This window comes from Ambystoma mexicanum, chromosome 10 (assembly GCF_040938575.1).
Source record: "Ambystoma mexicanum isolate Mex_15411 chromosome 10, UKY_AmexF1_1, whole genome shotgun sequence".
Lineage (NCBI taxonomy): Eukaryota > Metazoa > Chordata > Amphibia > Caudata > Ambystomatidae > Ambystoma > Ambystoma mexicanum.
In genome coordinates, this window is record NC_090932.1 from 1,498,816,440 (window position 1) to 1,498,833,872 (window position 17,433).

Sequence of the window (17,433 nt, forward strand, 5' to 3'; positions counted from 1 at the left end):
GCACAATGCGGGGGTCATGACAAGCAGGGAGATGGCGATGAACAAAGAAATAGGTGTGGTGATAGTAATGTGGAAGTGGGTCACGATGAGGAGTTTGATTCTTTTGTCCGGGCAGGTAAAAAGAGTTCAAGGGTGCGCAAAATGCCACACCAAATTCAAGGAATTCGTGATGTATAAATACGTTCTATATTTTGTTGTGGTGATACTTGTGCTGCTGTGGTGCAACATGTTACTGTTATGTTCTGTTAGTTCATTTCTAAGACGTTTTCTATGATATTGGGTGCAGATCTATTGTCATTCAACTGATCTGTATTGTTATTAACCTGTGCAAATATTGTTTTGCCTTTGTATGTAATTAGTTGTTTAATTTAGGAGAGGGGGGGGCTGTGCAGTATCTAGGTATTGCATTAGGTTAGATTTGTGAAATGGTATGTAGGAATGTGGAATCGAGGAGGGAGAAAGGCGTTCTATATGAGAGCGTTGGATAAAGAAGGGTGGCATCTGTTGTGTGGGGCCTGTTGTAACTTACTTGGGACTTGGTCATAAATTCGTATCAACCCTCTGATACAAGACCTCCTCTCCATTCTTCATTGACTCGTTCTGTCCTCTTCCCCACTGGCCGCTGTACCCTTCCTTTGCCACCCTACGAGTGATGGCCTCTTGACGCACAAACACATGAGCACGGGTCGGATTGTACTTTCCATCGCACACCTCAGTAGAAGTCAATACTGTTAACTTTTTCTTTTTCTTTCTGTCCAGCTATCTGAGAGAAGCACGGCCAATCGTTCTCATCACTAAGCACCCCCTAGAGACATCTTTTACCCATCCCCGCCTTTCTGGTAATCTTTCCCATGGGAGTGGCATGGATGGAACGGAATGGTGTTAATGTCCTGGCGTGTTTTTAAGGCAGAAGAGGGTTTTGTTGGATCCTAATTGCAGCACCCAGTTGCGAATCAATGGCAACCAACAAAAAAAAGGCTCCGGTGAGGGCACATAGGAGGGGAGGCATTTTCCGTAATGAGTGTAAATATTTCTTTAAGGCGTATTTCCTGGCAGAATCTTGCATTTAATTTCTGGTGTGAGCTAGGCAGGCATTGAACAAGGGGGAAAGTTACAATGCTCATTAGACGCAACTGTTCTTTCATCTCCTGAAGTAGTGTGTTTTTCTGTGGACTTGTAGCGCTCATGCTCTCTTCAGGTTTGTTGTTCTGTTTCCTTCTTTTTGTAGGTTCTAGACGGACCGCCTAACACACAATCACAAGGAGTTGAAAACGGCGAGGTCAAACCGTCCGCATTTTCTTCATGATCGCGGGTATGTTTTGGTGGTATTTTTTTTTTCTTTAAACCGCAGTAAATGTTTTGGAAGAGTGTGGAGCGTTGAACTCCGACCCTCTGTCTCCTACACGGCTTATATGGCTGTGCTTATATTAGCAGTGATGTCCTACATTGTCTGGTAAAATAGCTCCGTAGACGGAGCAGCTCTTTGTGAATTTGCAGAAAGTTTTCTCATCAAAGAGCTTTGCAGATTTATACTAGTAGAACTTTTCACGACAGAAAATAAAAAACCTATTAGCAAGTAGAAGCTGCCGAATTCTCTGTGAAAATCCCAATGTTGACAGTATTTTAAAGAAAACTTGTCAGATGAGGAAATTTTCATTTGGGCGTTTTATGTCAATTTTTACACTTACTGGCTTCTTAGACGCTTGTTCCCAGGAACCTAGTCTATTCATTCTTTTCTCCTGACTGTGTCCCTGCACATACCCTCCCATCAGACCGTTTTTTTCTTTTTCGTTCAGAATGTCAAACTATCAACTGTGTGTGTGTACTTCTCCTTGTTGCCGACTTGAACCTTATTTTTAATATTTATTACATTTTGGGTGTTGTACTGGAACTGTGCCTCAGCAGGAGCACATGGGGAGGCAGAGCCGGCATACCGTTTAGGATAGCAGGGAATAGTTGACGTTTACCGTTAGTCGGGAACACATAACCGTGCTGAGATGGGGAGGACGATAAACATTGGGTTAGGGTGCAGAGTGTGGTCGTCAGGAGGGATTCTGGACTGTTTGGGTTCAGTACAGGTATAATTTAAGGGGTGTGTGAAGAAGGTGCTCCATCAAGGGGAGTGTCTCGATTTCTTTTGTCAATTGCATGTGGATGGGGTTGAGTCTGATGTTAATTAAACAATGAGCCCAGAGCTGGGGGTATGGGGGGTTATTACCGCTTCAGGTAATGCCCCGGGACCCATAGTTTGTGAGGGCCTTAACGCAGGCCCCTGGGCATTACCGGAAGCGGTAATGCCTAACCCCCCAGCGAGGGGCTTATTGCTGTAGCACCCGGCCCGTTAGACCGGGGTACTAATAGTGTGTTTTATCAGTTGTATTGTATTGTACTTGCCGTTTATATAGCACCTTTTACCATTATTATAGTCTCAATGCGCTGGTAGTGGGAACGCCGCGTGGACTAAAGTCCAGAGTGCTGGAGGTCATGGGGTAAGATTAGGATGTGTGTGTGCGTGCATATTTGGCCAAATAAGGCTTAGCAGGGCTGGCCAGGCTCCGGAAGAGAGCAACCCATGCGGTCGGGCCTATGGATGGGTGCTGAGAGGAGTCAGGAGATGGCATGAGTGCAAGAGACTCACTATGTGTTTCGTGTACCCAAATTTGTCATAGGTCTTCACTGCATTCTGATGTCAGAGATGTTAAGGCATAGTTTGGTGTAAGTAGGCAGAGCATTATGCGAACAGCATGACCACATTTTGTCAGTCCTAGCTGTATTCTGATTTGCACGGGGTAGCCATGCCTGCAGTCCGGTGTCCACCGAAGTGGTGCATTTTACGTACATAGCAGAATTCAGTGGGGATTTCTTGTTTGTGCGCCCACTCGGGTAATTGGCTTCTTCTGTCGATTCTTGCGGCTGTGATAAAACTGTTAGCGACAGTCTATGCTCCAACTATTTGCAACAAAAGGAGCACTGGTTGTACTTGCAGGTTCTTCTAGGTGGATAGCGTGGTTGGTCTACCCAGATATTGAGCTCTTACTGAACCTTTTTAGTAGTTAACTTTGCCTTGGGCTGCCCCTCCTATATATAGTTCATACATGCGTAATACCTGCCCATCCCTCAAGTCCTCCCAGAGCGATTACATGGCTGGTTCTTGATTGCCGTCCTGGAGTGTTGCACGAGGGACCCTTACCTGGCCTATTGGCACAAGACATGGCCATGGCACACATCCGCCCATGGCAATTCCCTGCAGTGCATCCCAATCTGTCTGATTGCAATGTTAGTGATTCTATCACAACCATTGGGAGTGCGATTTGCCTGTTTTCCTGTGCATGCCTGGTGCAGTGACTCATCAATCATGTGATGTTTCATATATGAAGGGCTGTGATTCAACTAGTGGTGCTTTTGGGAGACAAGGATCATGATTGGTGGATGTAGTCCGGGCTGCCATGAAAGTGGCCTGCGCCGCCAGTTGCAGAGTGTTTCTAAGTTCATATTGGGGAATTGGACGTTTCTTAGGGCAGGGTTTCAGGGTAATGCGAGAAATAGTCAGGTTTTGAGGACTTTTTTTGAAGGAAAGGTAGTTTTCTTTGTGGCAGATGTGCAGAGGAGTGTTCCAGATGGTTGGAGCTAGGATGGACAAAGCCGTGCCGCCAACTCTGGTGGTGTGGTAAGGGGGAGTAGCAAGGAGGAGAGCTGAGCCCGATCAGAGGTTTCTGGGGTGTTGGTAGTGGATGATTTTGTTCTGAAGGAACTCGGATCGTGTATTATGGAGGGCTCAGTGTGATGCACATGGCTTTGAAAGTTGCTCTTGGGCTAACCGGGAGCCAGTGCCATATTCTGAGGGGGTGATGTGTTGTGGGTGAGAGGGCAAGGAGCTGTCTGGCTGCTGCATTTTTGATTTTTGGATGCATTGGAATTTCCCGAATCGGCCTGCTCGGACGCTGAGATAGAGGGAGATGAAGATGGCCAGTATTGCAGAGACTCGAGGATAGCAGAGGTAGGGACAGATTTGTTTTAGGATGCATAAGTGGATGTGGCATGTTCTGTATATACAGAGTTCATGTTTTTGGAGAGGGGATAGGTTTGCGTCCATGGTGCATCCAGGATTTTTAACAGAGGTGGAGGCGGTAGGTGGGGCTCCCAGGGCAATTGGCCGAGGTAAAGGTTGGGGATCACAGCAGGTTTGTGGCAAATTAGGATTTCTGATTTGCCGGGTTGAGGTTAGGTGGTTGGTCATCATCCATAGGTCTATATCCAAGAGGCAAGAGCGGGAAGTGGGGAAGCACGAATCATGGGGATTTTGAAAATTATTTGGGTGCCGTCTAAGTAGTTGTAGCTGGTAAGGTTATGTGAGCAGATGAGAGCTGGTAATGCGCTTAGGTAGAGGTTGAAGAGGACGGTTGAAAGGGTTGCTCTTTGTGTAACCCTTTTGTGGAGGAGCAGAGGAGAAAGTAGGGAGGATAATGATTTGCGAGCGTATGGTAATAAGAGGTGATCCAATTAAGGGTGGAGTCTTTGATGGCTAGGGTGAGGAGCCTGTTCCTGAGTATTGTGTGGTCTATGGTATCAAAGGCCACAGATGGATCCAGAAGAATGAGTGCAGCACACCCTTCTGAATCAGCAGTTTTTTGGCTCGTCCCAGAGAAGATTCCATTCGACAGAGTGGTTGGAGCCCCCGATTGGCCTGGGTCGAGGAGTCTATTGGTTTCTGCGAAGAGGCCAAGTTGCTTATATGCCGCAGAGTCAGTTAGTTTATCAATGAAGTGGGTGTTGGAGATTGGGCGGTAGCTTGATTGGCAGAGTGGGTCGAGGCAGGGTTTTTTGAGTAGCAGTTTGACATGAGGGGTTTTGAAAGCCTCTGGGAAGATGCCAGATGGGAGGGATTTATTTATGATGGAGTGGGCTACGCTGCCAGCCCATGTGGAGGGAAGGATTTTTTTTAGAAGGTGGTGGGCAAGGATCTCCAGGCGTGCCCGGGGGTCGGCTAAGTGCTGGTAGGTTGGTTTCAGAAATCGTCCTGGGAAAGAGGTGTGAATGAAGAGAAATTGCGCAGGAGGGCAGTAAAACATTCGGGTTTGAGAGAGAGCTGGGTGTTAGATGGCTGGATCCAAGCTAGGTTTGGGGTGATGGTACAGTGTAGTTCAAGCACAATGTAATGAAAGTGGTTGGAAAGTTCATTGCAGAAAGCTTTTGAGGTAGGGGAGGTTAGGCAACGTTTTATTTTTTTGTGGCTTTCTTGAATATGCCCTGGTCAGATCGTTGGGAGGGGCGACGGGTTGGTGTAAGGGGGGGTCATAGCTTCAGAGGGCCATTGGTCGTAGAGGTAGATGAAGGGGTGTCCTTGCTTGTGAGTGATCCAGAAGTGTGTGGAGTAGGAAATTGGCCAGGTCTGGGTTGATGATTTTATTCCAGGGAGGGAGGGAGGGTGGCTGGGGTGGTTGAAGAGATATTTGCTGGAAGTGGTGGGCAGGGGGAGTGGTGTTGAAGTGACAAAGGTATAGTATGGTAATCAGTCCAGATGAGGGGGTGGGAGGGGGTGGGGAGACTACACCTAATGCGTAGAATTGTGCGTCTAGGGTTTGTCATGCAATGTAGGTCGGTGGGAAATCAATTGTTAGGCCGAGAGCTTCCAGATAGTCAGGGAGGGGGGGGGGGGTTGTAGGGCTGGCAGGAACATCAAACCAGATGTTGAGGTCTGTCTAACAAAGTGAGCGCGGGGTGCTGGGTCAGCGTGGTTGAAAGGGAGTCGCAGAGAGAGTACGTGAAATTGTGGTCGTAGCCCGGTGGCCTATTTAGGAGAAGTAAGCTGCGGGTGATAGAAGGGCTGAGGTGGAACTTAGCGAGAATAGATCCGCATTTAGTGTCGCAAGGTAGATTCTCAGTGGATATTACTGAAATGTGTTTGTGGAGGATGTCTAGATTCCCCCCCCCCCCCCCCGCTCGATCTGCTGGGCCTGTTGTGTGAGGTGGGAGAAGCTGGGAAGGAAGGCCTTGTGTGCAATGGGATTGAACTCATTGGTGAACCAGGTTTTGTGATGAATAGGAAGTCTGGGTTTTCAGTGGCCATGAGATCAAATATGTTGTGTTTATTTTTGGTGACCGATCTGGCGTTTCAGTGCTGGGTAGTGAGAGAATTGTGCTGTATGGTCGGCATTGAGTCGTAGTGGGTTGGGCGTGGTGGGGAGGAGACCTCGGATGTCTGAGTGCATGGTGGGAGGTTTAGAGGGATATTGATCTGGGAAGGGTGTCTTGGCAGGGAGGTGGAAAGGGCTAGGACAGGGATGGGAGTGGGCAGGGAAGGCTAGGGAGAGTATGGTGAGGGAGCTTAAATACCCCGGGAAAAGTGGAGAGTAATGTGTCAATGGAGGTCTGATATGAGTACAGCCTGTGCGATTTGTGGGGCGCTTGAGGGGGCACAGGAGTTTTCGAGAGGGTAGGAGGGTTTGCTGACTGGGCTGTGTTGGCCAGGGTGGCTTGTGCTGCCCTGAGGGAGTGGAAGTGGGAGTTAGGTGTTCGAGAGGAGTGGGTTGGAGGGCAGTGATGCGGTAGCTGAGAGGCGGTGCAACATTGCCACTGGTGGGGGTGAAGGTGAGTTCAGCGGTGGTGGGTGGTTTATAGTGCGAGATGTACTCTGGGGTATAAAGATTGTGTTTGGAGGGTTGCATGCCAGCAAGCTGCCTTATTGCTGTGGGAGTGACGAGAGTGGGTGGGCGGGAGCGGTCGGGGTGGAGTTGGATGGGTGGGGTGAGTTGTGGGAGGCGGGGGCTGGTGAGTATTGAAGTGGTTCTCAAGAGTGGCGCGCCAGTGAGCTGCACGAGTCCCCTTTAGAATGGTGAAATGTAGGCTGCATGGGGAGCTGCTGAGAGAGTGGATACATTTTTGGGGGATGGGTGTGGTACGTCTGGGCCTGCATTGCAGGGCGAGGAGTGAAAGGTAGTCGCCTAGAATCAACTTTGGCACAGCAATGGAGAGACACTCAGGTTCAACTTTGCCACAGCAATGAAAAATTACCTAGTATACATTTTGGTAGAGCAATGGAGAACACTCTGATTTAACTTTAGCACAGTAATGGAAAACTGTTTAGAATCAACTTTGGCACAGCAGTGGAGCGCACCTAGATTTAACTTTGGCATAGTGAGGGAAAACACTCAGATTCAACTGGGTCGAAGCAGTTGAAAACCACCTAGATTCAACTTATGGTAGAGCAACAGAAACGCCTACATTTAACTTTGGTAGAGCAGAGGGAAATGGCCTAAATATAAACTTTGGCAACAGCAAAAGAAAACACTCGGATTTGACTTTGGCACAGCAATGGACACACTGAGATTTAACTTTGGCACAGTAATAGGAACAGCCAGAAGTAATGGATATGGCGTACGTTAAACAATTTAGGCTAAATACAAAATATGGCAATCTTGTACAATTCAGGCTAAATGCGAAATATGGCTACCTTGTGCAATTTAGTCTAAATGCAAAATATGGCTGCTTAACACAATCGGGCTAAATGCAAAGCACGACCACCCTAGATATGACCACCTTATACAATTTAGGCTAAATGCAAACTATGGCTACCTTATACAATTTAGGCTAAATGCAAACAATGGCCACCTTATACAATTTAGGCTATATGCAACAAATGGCTACCTTGTACAGTTTAGGCTAAATGCAAGATATGGCTACTTTATAAAATGTTTAAACTAAATGCATGTAGGTATACGACATTGGGTAGTAAGAGTGGTGGCGTTTTACTAGAGTACAGTAATGTCTGTACTCCCCGCCCAAACCACACTTACCTTATCAGTCGCTGTAGGTTGTCTGCATCGGGTGTCCCAGACGAACACTGGCAAACAGGGAGTGGGGCTGCTCAGTCAGGATCCTCTTTGCCCTGTGGCCCTTAGGCGGTAGATGCTCAGGCAGAGGCTGCCCTAAGTGGGTCACAGGGCCCAATCAGCAGTCGGGATGGGGTGGAATGGGAGAGAGAGGGGAACCAGGAAGCGGGCTTAGAGGGTGCATGGAAGGCGAAAAATGCCAAAAAGAACAATTAAAAGATAGCCAAACACTAGATGCGGTCATGGGCTCTGGGGGAGGCACTTACTTGTGAGGCTGGTTCAAACAGTAGTGTGGGCTGCCATTGAAGGGCCTGGTCCCTTGAGCTAGATTAAACTGGCCTTGCGGCCCAAACCGCAGTCGGGGCGGGATGGGAGGCGTGAGGGAGAGGGGAACCAGGAAGCAGGCCGGCGAGGGTGCTGGGAGGCCGCAAAACACAGGAAGGGCAAAACATTAAGATAGCCAAATGCTGGATGCGGTTGTGGGCCCTGAGGAAAACGGCTTCAGCATTTAGCAACTGAAAAAATAAAAAAATGTGGGGCATGGAACGGGATACGTAGTGCATTCTGGCGAACATTCGGAAATGTCTTGTGCATGCGACTCAGATAAGAAAGGCTTTGTCGGGCTGGTAACAACTCCGCAAGGCCCAATGAAATTGCTAGTTAAAAGCTCATTGTCCCTCGCCGTGTACAAATGGGCATGGTGTTCCTTCCACAGTGTCGGGGCATAAATCGAGAATGCCTCTTTCCGGTTTTATTTTGTATTTCTGCTGCTATAGTCTGGCTAGGTTCTGATTTCTGGTGATGCGCTTATCACCAGAAATTGTGACTTTGTTTGCCACGTGGAAAGGGAGCATGCATGTTGACCGATTTGAACGTGGTTCGTCTGGCTTTAAAGTTGATGCGTGATTTATGCGTAGCCACAGAATATTGAGGATTGTGGGCGTTTGTGGTTGTATTTGCAGAGACCTATGATGGTACGGCCAGTGGTGTGGCAGGCACTTCTTATAGGTACTAGTTTGGTTTTGGGTAGCCTGATGTGCAGGGCGTTTCCTCCAAGGTTAGATGGGACTTGCATAGTGGATCTGAAGCTGGTGTCTAGTAGGACAGACTTGATTTTCTGCAAGAGCATTAGTTAGTACCTTTCTGTCTGAGTTTTCTTTGCTATGTTAGGTTTTTGAAGCAATGGGGGTGCGTTGTACCTCACTAAAAAGTGTCATTTGTTTAAATATAACCTTTAACACTGTAAAACAAAACAATAGGTAAGTGAAAAATCTTCATAAACATAAATCCATACATACATTTGGTATAACATCAAAGTCAAGTTTAAAATAAGTATTCTACTAAAAAACAAATCACTTCCCCCATTTATACAGGCGCCCTACGCACAAGTGCCCACCTTGCTATTTAAAATAAAAACATGTCTTTCTAAAAGCTGATTCTTTGTCTCCCGTACAAAATTCTGTACGATTCATATTTGGGCAAAATTAATTTAAATAGTAATTTCATGGACCACCAGAGGCGCAGACATTATGGCTGCCTGAGCCGTCGTCTCCCTTTCCAGGCAACTGAATATGGCGATTCATCCCGTCTAAATGCATTCTTTTTTTTTTTTTTTTTTTTTTTTTTTTTTATTTGATATGGTTAAAAATTTCAACCTTTCAAATTTAAAATATCACACCTTTACCATATTTTTAGCAATAGCTTATATAGAACAAACCTATATTACAGAATTGCCTATTATACTTTGTGTCTATCAATTTAAAAATAAATATGTGGCCTCTAAAAACATAAAAAGACATAATGATTTCATTACATTCAGTTACAATTACATAATGGGATTTCACAGCGTTCCTTCAAAAGCTAAGGGGTCCTTTTTTTTAAAAGTTAACTGTAAAACACACAGCTTTAAAGTTACTAAACAAGATAGGGACACTTCGACATCAATTGACATCGTCCTTAGCAGTATATGGTAACACTGTTTGGACGAATTGAGTTAAGGCAATGTGTATGACTGTTCTGTTGCTCGTGATCAAGGCTATCCATATTTCATAATGTGAGCGCAGACAAAAAAATTGCAATACCTTTTTGAAATATTATTCATCCCGTCTAAATGCATTCGCATGAACTTCGGATGACACATTTCCAAGGCTAAAGAGCTGGGGCACGAAGCTGCGAAAAACGAAACAGAACCGTGCACGATTTAACTGTAACCGTGGTAAAGAAAGGGGATACCAGATGGTGTGTGCTGAAGAGAGGCCACGAGTATCTTTGAGTGGCTGCGACCTCCGCAACCGTAGCAGACTGAGCGGTGAAGCGCAAAGACTCTCCAGCCCTCCCACGGAGCAAAAGGGACAGACCGGAAGAAGCAGTGCCACATGGGTGGGAGCCGAGAGGGACGCGCTGAGTGTGTGCACCGACCGTTAAGCAAGGAGGGCTTTTTATTATGCCCAACGCCCGGTTGCGGGCTGGAGTTCATGCTGCGAGACCCCCGCTTACACAAGCGAGGTGCGCTATGCATAAAACGGCTATTCCTCATTGAATAAAGTACAGGCATCAACACTGAGACACCAGCCCACCCTCGCAGCCACTTATACGCACGGCTGCACGCTGATCCACCCGAGCATCCAGAGAGTGGAGAAAGGCGCAGGATACCGTGAGCCGTGAGGTGGAAGAGCATGAGAGTAGCGATTGAACTGAGAGTCCCACGAGGTGAGGGAGAACTGCAGAAAATGGAAAATATAGTATTATCTGATCAGGTGGCACGCTTCTGGAAGTGCCTCAACAGCAGAGCACACTGCAGCCCTACTCCCACTCAGAGAGCAGTAAATCTCAGTCACGCGGCGTCTGTTTACAAAAGACCGAAGGTACTTGTAAAGGGAAAACAGCCCTCCCAAGCACACAAGGCCCCCTGCAAGAGACACTGCTACCAAAACAGCACTAGGGAGCATGGGGGTCCGCTGGTGCAAAAGATAACGCAAGAGGCCACGGTGAAAACGACAGACACTTGGGAGTGGGAAAACAAAAGGAGAACAAAAAAGGAACCAGAAGCCGAAGATCAGGTTATTAAAAAAGTAAACACTGGCAACATTGGAGGAGGAAGCCGGCATTGAGCTTGGTCAGTTGAACTACCACGTGGGGCGCCTTTGGCGACGCAGATCGCCAAACCTCTTGCTACCGGAGCACTGGACCCAAGCACACTTTAAAGGTTGAGGACATTTAGCCGCTTCCCAAGAGACATGGAGCCGGACGAGGTCCAAAGTTCCACCGAAATAACTGGAAAGAGACCGGGATAGTGCCACCAAGGCGGACATCCACCTACTGCTTGGGGAAATTCGTTCAATAAAGTCCAGCCTCACAGTCTCGGACCTGCAGGCTAGGATGGTGAAAGTTGAAGATAGGACCGAGGCTGTGGAAAACAATCAGCTAACGGGGGACCTGGCAGTAATGAACTGTGAAGCCAGGTTCTAAGACCTAGAACAAAAAGAGAGGTATAGAACTAAAGCTCGATGACCTGGAAAACCGGTAGCCATGGATAAAAATACGCATTATTGGCCTCAGCGAAAAGCAAGGAGAAACACCTACTGGCTTAGAGAGTAGAGTGAAGGCTCTGGTGGCTTCTCTCTTCGACTCCGCTGATGCCCCCATCTTAGAATTTGATATAATCCACAGGGCTGAGGGTCCCCCGAATGGCCCAAGATCCGAGCTTGTCAAGTGGCATTATTATTGGCAGAGGCAGGACATACTCCGAAAAGCTAGAGAAAGAGAACCCATAGAGTTCGAGGGATCAAGTGTGAAAATGTTCCAAGACTTCTCTGCTGCCATGCTGAACAGACAAAAAAGCTGCCGCCCACTGACTACCTGGCTACAAGAGCACGAAATTTGTTATAGCTTGGGCTTTCCCTTCTCACTAAGTTTTGAACACGATGGAGAGGGAGACTCCATTACTTCAGAGAAAGAAGCACGAGGAGTTTTGGAGGGCTTACAGGCAGGCACGTTAGGAACTGGCAGAGATAAAATCCAGAAAACCTGGACGTCTGCTGCATAAAGCTTTACCCTTGTCACCAAGAAGAGACCGCGCCCCGGGAACCAGAAAATACAAACGCTACAACACGCCCTAAAACTCCTCTCCCTTGTGGGAAATTCTATGTCCGTGGAGGTGTTTTGGAGAGTTTTGAGCAGGAGGAGATAGCTTGTCTCATTAATGGGCACAGAATGGCCCATGCGCACACTATAATGGAGAATGGAAGCGTAACCTTTGAATGGTCACGAGAGTTTGGATGTCGTTAGAGCAAAGTTATGTCGCAGGATGGTTCCGCCATTGTTTTTTTTTTTTTTATAAGGTTAAAGTTACATATATTAGCCTGGAAGGGGTCCCTGTAGTGTGACCCTTCTTTCTTAAGGCTGTCTCAGTTGTCAAACGCCTAGCATGATGTTTTTTATGGGGAGGGGGCATGGGGAGAGGGAGACGCATCAGAGGGGAAAGGGAGCGCATTTGAACATCACTAAACCTTCAGTAACAAGACCTCATGCATCTTTCAGTCTGCAACATCCCATGCACAAGTCATTCGCTTACATTAAGACAATCCACCTCAGCTGGGTCACCACGTGACATCTAACACACCAACATGGCATTACCTGATGGCATAAAATGTGGGTCACTCAATGTCAAAGGCCTCAATTCCCAGCAAAAGCGCTCCATGCTAGCAAGGGAATTTAAACTTTCTAAGCTAGACATGTTATTTGTACAGGAAACAAAATTTTCCAGAGGGAAAGAATTAAAGATCGTAAGCAGGGAAATGGGGGGCACACTATGGGCTTCAGGAGGTGATAAAAGGGGGGTGGGAATCATACAGGAAATCAGTGGGCCTTTAAATAGTACAGACACACTGGGACGAGGAGGGGAGGTTCCTAGTCTTAAAAGGGAAAATAAGATCATGCACAATCACACTCTGTTCCGTTTATGCCCCCAACCAGAATCAAACCCATTTCAGCGAGTCCCTCTTTGTCTTCCTGGACGGTTGGAAAGAGGGCACATTGGTATGTGGTGGAGATTTTAATATAGCGGACCCAAGCCTGGACTGGGATTCCATGAGACAGGGCGCACACCTACCGACTAGCTCCTCGGGGGAACGATTTCTAAGCCAACTGCGAGCAAGCCACTTGACACCTGTTGCACGATACATCCAAAAGAGGGAGCATTTACTTTTTACTCATCCCCCCATCCCCCAATCTCACTTATTTGCAGATTATTTGTTGGTTGGAGCTGAGAATGAGGGTTCAATTTTAAATGCATCCATTGGGATAGTGGCCGGACTGATCACAAACTATGTAGCGTGGAATTAGATCTAGGACCACCCTATTGTGCAGAGCGTAGATGGACATGTAACGAAACCCTCTACAAAGACCCACTGTGCAAAGAAACCCGCACAGAAGCGATAAAAGACTACTTCTCTAAGAATGACACAGGTGAATTGTCATTAAACACACTGTGGGAGGTGGCAAAAGCCACGATTCGGGGTGTCCTGATTGCTGAGGGGGTGCATAGAAACAGGATCGGGTTAAAAAAGGAAAAAGAGTTGAAATCCGAGAACGCGTAAGGAACTAGATCTCCGAGCGCATGCTCTAGACGGGGAGGAAATCTAGGCACACATTGGGACGCTCCGAAAGGAACTAAGGGACGCTTGTCAAGGCCAAGCTCTGATGCAATTGCTATATTTAAAGCAAAAATGTTATGAAAAAGGCGATAAGGCCCATACTATGTTAGCCAACAGTTTGCAAAAACAAAGAGCAGATAGGGTGATTCCTAAAATTAAGAATGAAATTGGACTACACCTATCGAGCCCCCAGGAAATTATGCAGCGCTGCTCGAGATTCTATACCTCCCTATACACAGTTGAAGGGAAGGGAACTGAGACTGAAATTGAGCAGTATCTGTCCAATTCCCCCGCGTGCCGATATCACAAATTCACCTGTACATGCTTAATGCCCCAAATACGACTGAAGAAATTCAAATGGCCATCTCTAAAATGAAAGCTGGTTCAGCGCCCAGGCAAGATGGGTACACACCAGCCTTCCATAAAGCCAACTCTAACTCATTGACTCCTTTCTTAGTGAAAAATTTTAATTCAATCCTAGAAACGAGTCAAGCCCTGCCATCGTTCACCGAATCTAGAATAGTAGTAAAACCCAAGGAAGGTAGACACACCACAGAATGCGCATCATACCACCCAGTTTCGCTCATAAATGTAGATGCGAAGATCTATGCGACCATTTCGGCCAACCATTTGGCCCAAATCCTGCCTCAGTTGGATCACACCAACCAGGTCGGCTATGCAAAGGGCAGGCAGGTTGCGGACAATGTCTGCAAAACTCTTTATATTATTGCCACTATTGATGAGAGAGAAGACTGCCTGATCTTAATGTGCATCGACGCGGAGAAGGCGTTCGACAGGGTCGAATGGCCCTTCCTGCGCATGGTCATGAGGTGGGTGGGACTGGGCAACCTATGGATATCGGATGATTCAGCACTATACCGCAACGCCTCTACCAAAGTCCTGGTCAATGGAGTGGCCTCTGGGCTTTTTAGCCTGACACGAGGCACGCAACAGGACTGCCTCCTTATCTCCCCTTTTGTATGCCTTAGTGGTAGAGCCCTTCGCACAGGCAATTAGGACAAATGCACATATTCACGGGATGGAAAGAGGGGGTAGAGAATATAAGTTGGCGCTATTCGCCGACAACATCTTAGCCTACATCTCCCAGCCGTTGGAATCAATGCCTGCCCTGTTTGCATCCTTGAGGGAATATGGTGCGGTATCAGGATTTCGGGCGAACCTAAATAAAACGGTAGCACTAATGCTCCAACCGAACGCAACCCTCCCAGCTCAACTTGTAGCAGAATGGGGCCTCCAATTGCATAGGGATGGAATAAGATACTTGGGTGTAGATATCAGGAAAAATGTGGCCAATTTATTTGACGCAAATGATCGACCCCCCTGGAGCACCATCAAAACAGATTTAGAGAGATGGTCCAAATTAGCGCTCCTCTGGGCTGCAAGGTGTACATCAATTAAGATGAATATACTCCGCAGATTTTTGTTTCTATTCCAATCCCTCCCGGTAGCTGTCCCTGGGGCCTTTAATACAGAGATCAAGTGGGTCTCCCCGGGTCTCTTATGCAACCTTGACTCTTCCAAAGGACAGGGGAGGTATGGGATAGCCTGATCTTTATGAATACTATAGGGCCTCCCAATTCTGTATTCTTGCGGACCACCTGTGGGACAATTCAGAGAAACAACGGGTAGTCTTGGAGAATTAGTTATTTACACCCGTCACCTTAGGCGGATGGCTGTGGGTCCCATATCAAAACATGCCATGTAAAATTTGTGAGCACCCAGTCTTAGCGGTATTGTGGACTCTAAGGCGTCCAGCCCACACTATGAAGGAATAACATCCTGGCCATCCCCCCCTCAGTTGCATTTGGGCTCCCCCTATTACAGACTATTTAATCGATGTACATCGCTTTCAGCCACAATACGAGTAAGGTTTGGTAAGAGCGGGGCAGATGTGGAAGGATGGTGCCTGTATCTCCAAGTCAAGAGTTAGAGGACGCACAGCATGGCACCACGATAGCACCATTACTCTACCTGCAGTTGAGGAGCGTACTACGAGATCCGCGCTGGGGAGAATCTTTACGAAGGCCCCTCGCGGCATTTGAGCGCCCCCTGAGTGAGCGGCGGGGCACAAGGGGGTTGATCGCCCAACTATATAGCGCGCTGCTCACCAGGGGCCATCTTGCACAACCCAGCACTGCGATTACATGGGATGAGGAGTTAGAACTACAAAATCGAAGAGATGCATGGGCCGTAATATACAGGGCGGTGTGGAGTACATTTATATCCATGCAATACAAAATGCACAATGGAAGGCTATTAATGAGATGGCATCTCACTGCACAGCGGCTGTCGAAAATGTTTCCAGGTACCATGCTGCTCTGTTGCAGGGGGTGCAGTGAAATAAGTGACTATTGGCATCAATGGTGGGTATGTGTAAGTGTACAAATGTTTTGGAAGGAAGTCCTAGTGTGGATTCGGGCGATAGATCGTATTTCTAGGAAGCCGCCCCCATTGCTTGTCTTTTTTGGAATTGAAACTGACCGGGAAGAGACAAACACAATCCCATCTCACATACCTAGAAATGTGTTACTAGTGGCTAGAGTGTGCTCGACAGTTAAATGGAATGCAGCACTTTGCCGACGAAACGGGAATGGCTCATGAAAGCGCACTATATACCAGATATAAAGTATTACTGCGGCCTTGCTGGAATCCCACTCCCAGATAGATATGATTTGGCTTTCCTTTCTGGAGCATTCTACTGCACACGGGAATGCATTGAGGGGGGACGGGACTGAGTTGAAGGGATGGGCCCGCACTGCAGCTCTCATGTAGCTCACGATGCCCTTGGGTTGCAACACTGATGGGGTGGTTGGAAAAACGAAAGATCAATATTGGACATAAACGAGACTCAAATGCATGGGGGCAAATGCCTAGTGCGATGCAAAGGTCAATTAAATGAACAGTGATGCTCTGGATGTTTCTCTGATGTGCGTGGGAGGGGGGAAAAGGGAGGAAAATATGCTTGTTATCGTCATTATTGAACATCACCTGTCAGGAGATAAACTGGTCAGTACTGTCCTGTGAATGTCATACCCCGGAGTGAGCTCTACCTGGACTTTGTAGATCCTAGTTGGAGAGATACGAGAAATGTAATGGTAGTGTGTTCACTCGTCACCTGGATGTTATTCTTGACTTAATTACTACTGTCTCTGTGAAATTAACATGAGAATGGTGTCCCTGTTAAACATGTTGTAAAACCAAACAAATACGTTGTTTTTAAAAAAGAGTAATTTAATTTTTTCTTCCCACATATAATATTCAGTAAAATTAATTTCATGGACGCGCTTTGAGAATACTTTCTCATGTATGGAACTTAGACCAATGCATTCGGTCAACCAGTGTTGTACAGTCTCCAGTTGTTGCCCACAAATTCTACATGCCCGTTCCTGCATTGTAGTCTTACTCCACATACCCCTATCCGCCAGCACAGGCAGCTGATTAAATGTTAGTTGAAGGATAAACCTCTTTACCTTTGTTTTGCAGGTGAATGAGATGGTAGCATTCAGTATGAGGTTGGAATTCTTGCATAGAATATAGCTTGTCATTGGATTTTTCAGCTAAATAGGTGGTTCACATATCGCTATCCTAGATCCTTGCCTTTTTCCTTATTTCAAAGAATTTTGAGACCAAGTTTTCTTCTGGCATAAGTGCACAACCTATTTCCTCCAGAAAGTGGTCGATCTCACTGTGCCATAACTTCAAGGCCGAAAAAAAGGTGCACAGTGTTGCCGTTTTGATCACAAAAATATGAATATACGGAATCAAGGTTACCCACACTTAACCTTATTTTGAGATACAAAGTGCATGCTGCAAGCATTTTCCCGGGTAGTCCAGGAAATCAAACCTAACTCGAAGCAAATTGCTTACACTGGAACACTCAGGGAGACCCAGGGCATTCCTCCAAAGTTTCCCTTCTAATTGTTTCAGCC

At 46.9% G+C, this 17,433-nt stretch overlaps 1 protein-coding gene across 3 annotated transcripts in view; it reads left to right on the forward strand.

The window, feature by feature from the left end:
* CCDC62 (coiled-coil domain containing 62) overlaps positions 1-17,433 on the forward strand; it is a 498,667-nt gene that overhangs the window by 417,935 nt on the left and 63,299 nt on the right. For all 3 annotated transcript variants that reach the window (XM_069619632.1, XM_069619633.1, XM_069619634.1), the window contains one exon: positions 1,229-1,312. In XM_069619632.1, the coding sequence (XP_069475733.1) occupies positions 1,229-1,306 (78 nt within the window). In that variant the 3' untranslated portion in view covers positions 1,307-1,312. The remainder of the gene's footprint in view (positions 1-1,228; positions 1,313-17,433) is intronic.